We start from the raw sequence: 11,013 nt of genomic DNA on the forward strand, positions 1-11,013 counted from the left end.
ATGAGTCCAAAAATTAAACAATCATCAAATTAAAAAGTAATGGAAATATTTTCCTAAGTAATCAGAAATTTCTTATAAATTTACTTGAGATTGGGCAATTTTAGATGCTCTATAAAATAAATCTTCCTTGATCAATTAACGATTACAATTGGTTTTACAATACGTTTGCATTTAGTGTGCTTGGTGGTTGTTCAGTTTTGCTTGGTTAGTCGGTTAGTTAGTGGTGGTTATGATCGATTTCGATCGCAGTTCCATTGTTCTTTGTGGTCTTGGTGGCTAGGTGTTCAGTGAATGGGATCGGAGGAGAGCTTCATTGGCTGGGTCTGCTGTTATATCTTATACCTATGGCTTGCCATACAATTCTTTGTGGTTTCTCTTTTTTTGGCCATGGAAATATGGGAAATATTCATGCCTTGCCTGCCTCTACATAAGATACATACTTCTTTATATATGCTTTAATATTTAAGTGTATATATAACGTAAGTGTGTATAATAAGAATCACAAAGATGAAATGACTTGCGTTTAGAGTCCGAGTATAAATAATAACAAAGCTGGGCGCAATAAGATCCGGATCTCGGTGCTGTGAGCAATGTTGTTCACAAAACGAAACTATGGTAATAATAATAGAAATAATATTAATTACAATATATGGGGGGTGCCAGGACACGCGCTACACGATAAATAAATATTAAAAATATACACTCGACAGTTGAACTTTCTGCTTAGGTTGGTTTAGGTTTAGGTGTAGGTTCTTTTTCTCTTGGTTACTACTCCTCGCGTCTTCCAGAATCCTCCAAAAAAATCGGTGCTCCCTCTTCAGTTGGCGGGCGTTGTGACTGCCTTCGGTCGCCTTATGTGCTCCGATTTGTGATAGAGGAATTTATAGCTTGACTTTTGCTTTTCCGTGTGCTCAACAAAGGCATCTGTCAATTAAGAGGATTATATTATTATATATTATAATATTAATAAATAAATGTACCCACCAAAGGAGACATAGCCCAGGTTGTCCGTATCCAGCGCATAGAAGAGCGCCTGGGCTTTTTGTTCATTTAGCTTGCCGCCAGCATGTCTCATTAATCGCACAAAGCTTTCCCTGTCAATTTGCTGACTAGATTCGCTATACAGCTATTTTAAAAATATACATTAATTGTAATAAATTCAAGAGTTTTAATATATCATTATATTACATGGATCAGGGCCCGCAGGAAGGTCAAAAGATCGGAATTCTTCAGTTTGCAGAAGAGGGAGCAGAGCAGGAAGCTCTTCAAACTCACAGTGCCCATGCGGCGCTAAAAGAAAAGAAACGGAAGATACGAGTTAGAAAGAGGCAGGAAGTATGGAAGTATACGATCTAAAACTTACGTGATCAAGCAGGGCGAAGAGCTTGTGCAGATTGGTATTCTTCAGATCCACCTGGAGCAGCTCCCCAAACGTGATGATGTCCAGCCTGTCCGTGTTGGACAGCCGGAGGAAGCCCTTGCACAGCTCCGCGTCCCGCTGGCTCTCGATCAGGCCCAGCTTCTCGATCGTGCGCTCGATCTCCACGATGTCGCCGGGAAAGGGGATCTTCATGTCGCGGGCCCGACTCATCACGATAACGTCCTCGAAGGAATAGTCCGAGGTGGGTACTCCCAGGGCCCTAGAAAAAGTTCGGTAATTAGTAGGTATTGAAATAACCAAGTGATCTTAAAATTGTATTAACTTACAATTTAATTTTTTGCCTTAGAATAATATAGTGGCTAAATAAATAATTAAATAATAGGTATATTTACATCTTCTAAACATCTCTAAGGAGTTTTCTTATAAATCATATATTAAATATCATGTAATTGATCTCAAATTCTTTTCACTTTGCTTTCACCATGCCCTAAAAATTCTCTATATCAAGTATATATATTTATGCAATCTGTAAACCAGTTCAATATTTACTTTTCATAAAACTATAAACTAGAAAATTGCTACTATAAATAGGAATGGCAAAGGAAATGACCTATTTAATTTGAACAAATTGTATATTTGCAAATATTTCCATTTCTGAGAATCGAATGGGCTGCTGATCCACTTACTTGGCCATCACCTCGCGCACATTGTTGGCATACAGATTGGCATCGGCCACCTCGTCCTCCGACGGCGTGTAGACGGGCAGATACTCGATCTCGCAGCGGTTATAGAACTGCGTCATCGTCAGCCAGAGAAGTCGTAGCCTAAATTAAGTAGAAAATTGTAAATTACAAAAATATTCAATACGAGTATGATTTTATTAGGGAATTTTAATTCCAATATTAGATCATTTTTTTAAGGGGGTTAAATTGCTTCAAATGGAATCCTAAAACTAACGATAAATATTTTAAAGAAATATTCGAGTATTCAAATTTATAAATACATTTATTAAAATGTGCAAAATGAAGCAAATTAAGATTGATTTCATTGTATCGATTTTAATATACCAAATAGAATAAAATAAATAAATAAAAGTTATATACTAATATATAATATATTATAATATAGTAATATACTATTTTTTTACTTTTTCTGATGTTTTTAAAGTAAGATAAAGTAAGATAAATATCATAGATAGGTATATAATGAAATGAATAGTTTTTATTAGATCTTTGATAGATAGATTTGATTGAAAGTTGCCAGAAATTGAGTTCTTTGATTGGTACTACCTTAAATATTGGTTTTTTACAGCTTCCCTTAACTTTTTAAGATATATACTCTACTCACACTCCCGGTCCGTCCCAGGTCCAAGTGAAGGTGTCATACTTGTTCGGATACTTGAGGAGCACCGGCTGCACGGGCACTCCGGGATAGAATGCACCCGGCTTGAACTTGATCAGGGCGGTGCGATTGGTGCAGGTGCCCTCGGCGAAGATGACCACCTGTGGCCAGTCGTCCGTGGAGCGAGCCCGGTCCACAATGTCCCTGATGGTGTTCTGTCGCGAATTGGGATCCTCGCGCTGCACATAGATGGGCTGGGCATAGTTGATGATCCTCCCGAGCAGCGGAATGTCCGCCGTCTCCCGCTTGGCCACTATCGAGGGCGGGCCACTGGCCACGACCAGGATGGAGTCCACGTAGGAGGAGTGCGGCGCCACCACCAGAATGGGTGCCTCCTTCGGCGTCGCCGCTCGACCCTTCATGGTCACATAGTGGAACGAACCGAAGGTGTAGACCATGCGCATTCCGCAGGCCGTCATGCATTGCATTTGTCTAAAAAAGGTGTAAGAAAAAACATGATAATTAGCCAGAGATTTAAGAAGATATCATGTGATATTCGCACTTACTTCCGCCAGCCGGTGAGGGGTTTCTCCTTGAGATCATCCAGCGTCATTCCATAGAGTCCAATGCAGGCAAACATCCAGGCGGAGATCAGGGAGAGGACGCAGCCCACCACGCGGATGGGCAGCAGCAGCACTGTCAGCACATAGATCTGCAAAAAAATATGAAAAAATTTAATATAATAATAATTATAGAAAAAATAATATCTTAGATCTTTAATGAATTGAAATAGTTCTAGGGGAAGTTTTTTTTTTTATAAGGAGAGACCTTAAAAAAATTAAACATATGATCTTACAAAGCCCATTCTTTTCCCATTTCAAGTTTTATGATATTCATATACCCATCCCCAAACCTAAAAAAACACTTTGTTTAAAAAAAATGTAATTTCATTAAAAATCTTTTTAAAAATTATATACAAAAGTCAAAAAGTCTATTTTTTAGCATGATATATTTTAAGACCTGTAATATATCATTGATTAAAAAATTAAATTTCAATAATCCCTTTTTTAAAAATTCATATAAGACCATTTTTTGGCTTATTTGATATTTTAACCCATTTTTAAACCTGTACAAAAATGATTTATTTCTTTAAGATTCTTTTTGAAATTCTTGAAAATGACCAGAAAAACAACTTTGTAAAAAAAAAACAATTTCATTCAAAATCTTAAAAAACTTATATACAAATGTTAAAAAGACAATTTTCAAGCATGATTATATTTTAAGACCCGTAATATACTAAAATTTTAAAAAATAAAAATTCAATAATATATTTAAAATTGAAATATTGATATTGAAACCCATTTTTTAACCTGTAATATATCTTTATTCCAAAGATTAAATTTCTTTAATATTTTTTTTGAAATTCTTATATGACCTTTATTTTGTTTATTTGATTTTACGGCTTTTTATTGTACATTGAGCTAACAGATCATAGAAATATATATCTTAAAAGTGTCTTCCATCAGAGTTACAGAGTTCACTTTTAAGACGGACTATATTTACTATTCACCACTGTCAGCTTTTGATATGAGATTTGATATAAGATGGGGTTCCCAATTCTACAGCACCAACGATAGCCAGGCGCCCATGAGGCAGAATCCCCCGATGGTCGCATATGGTTGCATCCACTTCTCGCCGGTGAGGGCGCGATAGTACATGGAACCGCTGAAGAGCAGGGTGCCCGTGATCATTAGCGATCCGGTGAGGAAGGGATTGTGGGCCAGGGGCATGGCCATCAAAGCGAAGGAGTGCAGGAAGTGGATGCGATTGGCCACATCGGCGTAGGCCTGCGAGTCCAGCTGCTCCCGTACGCTGTCGAGATCCCGCAGGACGTACTTGCAGTAGGCGCCCATGAAGATGGCCGAGGCTCCGCCGATCCCCGCCAGCCGCACGAAATGATAATGGCATCCGGCGAGGCAGTACAGTGAGCTATGCGAACGCACAAAGGAATGCGAGGAGGGTTGGAAGATCAGGATGGCATCCTCGTAGGGACACTTCACCGTCCTATGATGCAAGCCGATGGTCTGCAGAAAGGCATTTGCCGATGAGATGATCAGCTGGCTGACGGGATTGCCCAGTATGAGATAGTCCAGCGTTTCGGCCATCGACATTTTGCTCCAATAATTTTTTTCCAATAATTTTGACGCCAAGCCAAAAATGTTTTTAATGTACAGTAGAACCTTAATAACACAAACACTGCTGTTCACCATCCGCTAGAAGTGCAAAAGCATCGTTGTCGACTGCAATCGATTTTTAAACTGCCTTTTTAACAGTCGAAAACATCGATTGTAGGGACTTTTTATTGGGTGACATTAGAAACAAAGAAGATACATGAAATATATATTAAATAGATGAATAACAACTCTTTATATCCCAAAAATCTATTTAGTATTTTTATTGACAAACAAAATTGTAAATTATCATAAAAATCAGACAGATTTTTATAAGAAAAAATATAATATATCATAATAATTCATGGAAGAAGTAGTAAATAAAAAGTCTATAGATAAGATTATTATTATTATTAATCCCTGTATCTCTACTTTCCCAACTTAAAAATTTTACTAAAAATTCAAAAGAATATTATATTGTCTTTTGGGGTGCATGAGCACTCAATCGAAACCTCGTTTTGCAATCGGACAAAATACGAAATACGAAACCGTAAGTTAATCACGTATCCCTTATCGGATAAGAGCCCAATCACATGACAATGTATTTGCATTAATTCAAAATATATAGACCCCACAAATCAATGGGTCGCCAAACATTTCCATGTTTACATTCGCCAACTGCCAATAAGCGGGCGTTAATCGCGTTGATAGCGATATATGGCGACTTATCACCTTCAGTCAAGTGGGGGCCCGTCGGGAACTGGGTGGTATATACTGTTCACTGAACTTTGGCTGTCGATCCGGCCCTCTTGATAAAAGCGGTTCCTGGAAACGGCATGGAAATCGACCGAAATGACCACCCGATGTCTGGAGAGCGGTCTATTAAAATAGAAAAGCTCTAGCGATAATCTATATAAGTAGTATTATACTATGGGATCAGAGTTTCATTTTTCACACATTCCAAAGATCCCTATTCTAATCTCTATTTATAAAAAAAAAACTCATTCAGATGCTTACGGTATGTGTATATTTAAATATACAGCCAAAAGCAAATTAGTAGGTCTATAAAATGTTATTTTATATAAAATATAAAAAAAATATTTATTTAAATATATATAAAATAATTATATTAACAAAAATTACAACATTTCTTTTTAATTATTTTCTTGACCGCTAGTGTTTATAGAGATATATGGCCAATGTTACTGCAGGCCAACTAAATGGGGAAGTATCAACAATGTCAGGGTCATTAAAGTGCCTTGAACTTTGCTCGGAAGCGAAATGAAAGCGAAACGGGTTTTTGTATTGTGCACGCAATGGAATCCCCCTTAAAAACCCCACTTTTTCGCCAGCTCTCAAGCTTTAAATTTATTCATATTATTTTAGTGGGTCAATGGCTCAATAATTGCAGTTGAGACAGTTGATCTTATATATGTATGTTTGTATTTAAATATACTTGACTGCAGTTATCAATTTTGTTTGTTGGTTTTGCAACCATTATCGTTTATTATTCAAGACTTTGAAACTTGACTCAGCGATAGCGCCACATGGGTGCGTCACTGAGATCGGTTATAGTACGATTTCAACTGATTATATAGTATTTGTTTACCTCGCGTGATCGTTGAGACAACTTACAAAATATGGGTTAATGGGAATATATAAAGATTCCGTTATGTAATATTAAATAAATAGTTTCAAGTACTATTTATTCTTAGGAAATCATTCTTAGGTTATTCTATATTATTTTTACGAAAATTTTTACCAGGAAAGGCGATTATTATTGTTTACCTAGTATAACTCAAATGCATTCTAGATAAAACTCATGGTTCCTAGTCATTTTTCAAATAAATCTCTATTTATTTATAGTACGTATTACAAACGTATTGTCGGAAAATGAAAATCCCTACAAATCCCGTAACCAATGGCCACAGCTCATTTGAAACACGCCATAAACGGTGATTGCAGTGAATCAGCCAGACAATTAATCATGAGTGAAAGAAAAGGTATAGGTTTGACTTTTAATTATAACTACATATCTCTTTAAATTGATATGAAATAATGTCGAAATGACAGAACAAATGATTTATTATTATTATGATAATGGGGTTAAAGATGATTTGAAATTTAGTTAAAATAATTTCAGAACAGAAGTACTTATATAGAAGTTCTAACATATTTTCAAGAATTCATTTTTTTTTATTATAAAATTTTTTTCCTGTGCATCTGTTAACCGAAATTAGACCATTTCCCGGGGCAAATCTGCACTGATCCGTAAACAAGCCGAAACACTTGTATTTGTTTTTGTTTATTGTTGGGTTATTGCCACTCGCGGCAATTAGCGTTAAGTGCAAATAGCGAGCTTTACCAAAATACAGGAATTACAGATGGGGTGGGCCGTAATTACAGGGTATACAAATGTATTAACAGCTGGCAAATTCTCCCATTAACCCACGTGCAAGAAACTAGAACCGTTTTGCTGATTATCGGGCGCTTTAAAAGCAATAAAACACCTGACGTTGCAGTGTCGGGTTAATTGGTGGGGTGATACTACATATTGGGGGGTTTCAGGGTGGTAAGCGTGGAACCAAAAGCCTTCTTATATGACAAAAGCGGGAACCGTAAAGAAATGAAGAAAAAAATGGACAAAGAAGTCATCAGACTGACCATAAAGATACCCGGTAATCTAGTAAAACCCATTTGGATTTCTTTCCCAGATTCAGACAACAAAAGTATTTTAGCGTATTTGTCATTACTTGGGGGTTGCGTCATTGGTAATTTACTTAACTTTATTTTTAGAATCAACAAGTGGGTATTATTAAATCAAAATAAATGAGTCAGTATATTGATGAACTAACATTCACAATGTTTGTATGGTAGTTTTGAAAACACAAGATGCGGCATTTATAATAATGCATTTTGCAAATTGCAATTGATTCGTTGTAAATGGCAATTGGCACGGTAAATGGCAGGTGTTCTAAGAGACTTCCATGGAAAGGCATGGTATTATGTGTATTCTATGGATTGTTTAATTTTAAGCTATTTTATAATTTATAGAGCTCTATGTATCAGGTTATTAGTTTAGGTTTGTCACAAAAGTTTTTATAATATCTTTTAAATGAGCATTATTCTGAACCCCTATGTATATTTTATAATAAGATAAGATCTTGAGGTCATTGACATTTTGAAAACGTATCTGTATGCACCCCTATTTCTTTTCTTGAGGCTTATGCAGATATAAGTCAGTTCCTTAGATCTTGGTATCTATGAGATACATTTAATTTTAGATATATCTGTATCTTTTTATCTCTCCTGCTTTATCTTTCAGATAAATCCCGCAATACTATACAGATTCCACTATATAACAATAACAAATGGAATTTATTGAGCCCCTATATCTTTTTATCCCAATATACCCGAAAATCTCTTTCGAGCACCCATTAAATGAAAACGGGAATAAAGCGGAACAAGACAACCATTGACCTGGTGAGTGCGAGCGAGAGGCAGGGATTTCAGCCGATGGCAACAGCAACAACAACAAGAACAAAAACCATAACAACAATAACGGCACACATGCCAAAAGAACCGGCGTCGCAGCAGCAAAAAGGCAACAAAACTTGGGGCGTAACAACAACAAAGAGAACAAGAAAATCATACGATTCTCGCTGCCGACAGCAAAAAAAGGCAAAAAAACGCTGACGTAGGCAGAGACGTCGACAGAGCCAGATAAAAAAAAGAATGAGAAGGAAGAAGCGGTTAAGAAAGAGGAAAAATAACAACAAACACAAGAACATTGACCAATGTAACGGCAAATGCATGTCAAGTGCAATGCGAAGGAGAGAGATGGGGCGAGAGAAAGTTCTGTTCTCTCCGCTCACCGCTCTCACTTCTCTCCAGTGGAGATCGCCAGGGGCGCGGATGTTAAGTGCAATTTGTAAGGGGTTTTAAAATTAAAATTTTAATTTGAAATTAAATTAATTACATTGAACGACTGTTATAAATATGTATACTTTTTTTAGGGGACCTAAAAGCATAACCCCCTTTTGGATGCGCGCCTGGAGATCGCACATGTGCCCGATTTGCATGAATGAAAGAGGGAGATGGAAGGCGGGAGGAGAAGAAACAGGGGCGGGGGAGGGGGTATCAGGGGGACTCACCTTGGCCACCTCAATGTGACTGTCGATTTCGATGCGATGGACAAACGGATTTATGTAGTTATACCCCTTGGAGGCCCATGTATCCTCCTCGGAGTCCCGTTTCGACAGGCTGGCGGCCACTCCCACATCGCCGACGCCGCCCATGCCGCCCACGCCGCCCTTCACCCCCGCCGGCGGCACTTCCTCGCCGCCCGTTGGCTTAATTGTCGACGTTGTCATTGCCCCCCGTTTTTCTTCTTTTTCTTCTCAATCACTTCTTTCTCTCACTTTAGTATCACACCACGCACTTCCACTCCCGCACAGCGGTTAAAAAAAAAATGATAAAATAATAATAATAATAACAATGGTGGTTCGATATTCACTGGTCACTCTCTCTCGACCGCCGCTTTTCGAGTGGTTTTCGCTTTTGAATTCCGCTTATTCGAATTTATTCGGTTTATATTCGCGTGCCAAGCGGTGCCATATATCCCATAGTATAGTTATTGGATTCCCTCGAACACAACACAACAACAAAATACGTTTTGCAAACTCGCACTGCGCAATTTGGCAACACTTTACGCGCCGCGTTGTGCAGCACTGCTTGGCCAGCCGATATATACCAAAAAAATACCAAAAGTAAATACTGGCTTCTTTTTCTGCTGATCCGGCAACTTTGTAGTTTGAAAAGATCGTTATAATAGGCTGCCTTTATTAAAAATAACCCAAATGACTGAGAATTATGCGTTTAAAAACATACGATTGATATAAACGAAATAGAAAACCCAAGGTATTCAAATTTCCAAAAGTTCTGGCAACACTGCCACGGAAGGCGCTAAAAATTCAAAACATTAGCGCCCCTTTGACCGTTTGACCGTTACCGTTTCACGTGCTTCCCAGACATCGCAGCATCGCGCCACCCAATAATTTGTATTTGTATTTTTATGGCACGAGTCGGCCTAATCTTAGTCTGGCAGCAGACCAGACCCGCAGTTCACGGCCCCGCCGTCTCATGTGTCCGAAACGTGTTTTGTTTTTTGCCCGACAAAAACCAAAAAAAAGAAAAAAACCGAAATCAAACTTTACGATCTTCATCGAAAACGTTTCCAAGGCAAGACACCTAGTTAGCAAACAAATGTCTAGGCTATACTATACTACTATTATGGCTTTATCAGCGACCCAACCAAACCGATCCGATCCAACCAGTTTTATTCCGTTGCGTCTTATGGTTAGTTTTTCGAGATAAAACGGGTTTTGGGTTTCGCCGATGTGATGATCACCTGCAATCTTATATGTAGTATTTCGGCGTCGTATTAACTGTTATACGCCTGCGCCGGTGACCTTGACGAAGTTTATTCGCCGCCCTTTACCCCGTGACCTTGCGCAACTCGATTCCGTTTGCCCGAAAGCGAAAGAAGCGCCGGATTGTGGGGAGAGTTTTACATAGTATCAGTAGTATCTATATAGTATAGTAGTTCTTCTGGTTGACCAAGCCCCCCTTTTCCGCCGCCCACCGCGTAATCAGCCAACCGCTGAATTCCAAGGCCGAAAGAGCGATTTTTAATGACTGGCCGCGCTTATTAATGGACTTCTTATACATATAAATAAATATTCATATGTATATTTAAGTTTTGCTATTTTTATTCGTCCAAATTGGTTAAACTAATATTGTTCCACACAATGAATTTAATAATAAATATAAAAAAAGTGGTTAGCTGGGAAAAATTAAACTACTTACCTTTCATTAATTTAACTATTTTTAAAGGCAGATTTAATGTTCTGTAAAATTAGTCAAAAGTTTAAAAATCTCTCTCTCTCTCTTTATTTATCATTTATTTTTCATACATTTTTTGCCTATTGCTCTGTATCTAAAATGAAATATTTTTTGACCTTGTTTGTTATTTTAAAAATAGTTTCTACGATTTTCGAATGTTTTAGGTTTTGATAATTATTTTTTTTATTTATTATAGTGTTATGTATGCGATTAAAT

General features: G+C 37.6%; 2 protein-coding genes across 2 annotated transcripts; both read right to left on the reverse strand.

Annotated features, from left to right (window-relative positions):
* Positions 1 to 370: 370 nt before the first annotated feature.
* On the reverse strand, positions 371 to 9,586 carry LPCAT (lysophosphatidylcholine acyltransferase). Its single transcript, XM_017157475.3, has 8 exons — positions 9,048 to 9,586; positions 3,289 to 3,434; positions 2,729 to 3,214; positions 2,068 to 2,205; positions 1,364 to 1,640; positions 1,189 to 1,290; positions 985 to 1,126; positions 371 to 924 (listed from the first exon to the last, which is right to left on the reverse strand). Exons 1-8 carry the CDS (start codon positions 9,264 to 9,266, stop codon positions 818 to 820), a joined length of 1,617 nt encoding a protein of 538 aa, XP_017012964.1. The 5' UTR covers positions 9,267 to 9,586; the 3' UTR covers positions 371 to 817.
* On the reverse strand, positions 4,132 to 5,100 carry LOC108068078 (transmembrane protein 256). The gene has a single exon (XM_017157477.3). The coding sequence runs from the start codon at positions 4,990 to 4,992 to the stop codon at positions 4,342 to 4,344; it is 651 nt and encodes a 216-aa protein (XP_017012966.2). The 5' UTR covers positions 4,993 to 5,100; the 3' UTR covers positions 4,132 to 4,341.
* Positions 9,587 to 11,013: the final 1,427 nt, after the last annotated feature.

This window comes from Drosophila takahashii, chromosome X (genome assembly GCF_030179915.1).
Source record: "Drosophila takahashii strain IR98-3 E-12201 chromosome X, DtakHiC1v2, whole genome shotgun sequence".
In the NCBI taxonomy this organism is placed as follows: domain Eukaryota; kingdom Metazoa; phylum Arthropoda; class Insecta; order Diptera; family Drosophilidae; genus Drosophila; species Drosophila takahashii.

Coding starts and splice junctions, on each gene's coding strand:
- LOC108068078 (XM_017157477.3), bottom strand. CDS start 4,992: ATGGTGAACAGCAGTGTTTGTGTTATTAAGGTTCTACTGTACATTAAA.
- LPCAT (XM_017157475.3), bottom strand. CDS start 9,266: ATGACAACGTCGACAATTAAGCCAACGGGCGGCGAGGAAGTGCCGCCG. Junction 3,435..9,047: donor GTCACATTGAGGTGGCCAAG/GTGAGTCCCCCT, acceptor ATTTTTTTGCAG/ATCTATGTGCTGACAGTGCT. Junction 1,641..2,067: donor GTGCGCGAGGTGATGGCCAA/GTAAGTGGATCA, acceptor AACTTTTTCTAG/GGCCCTGGGAGTACCCACCT.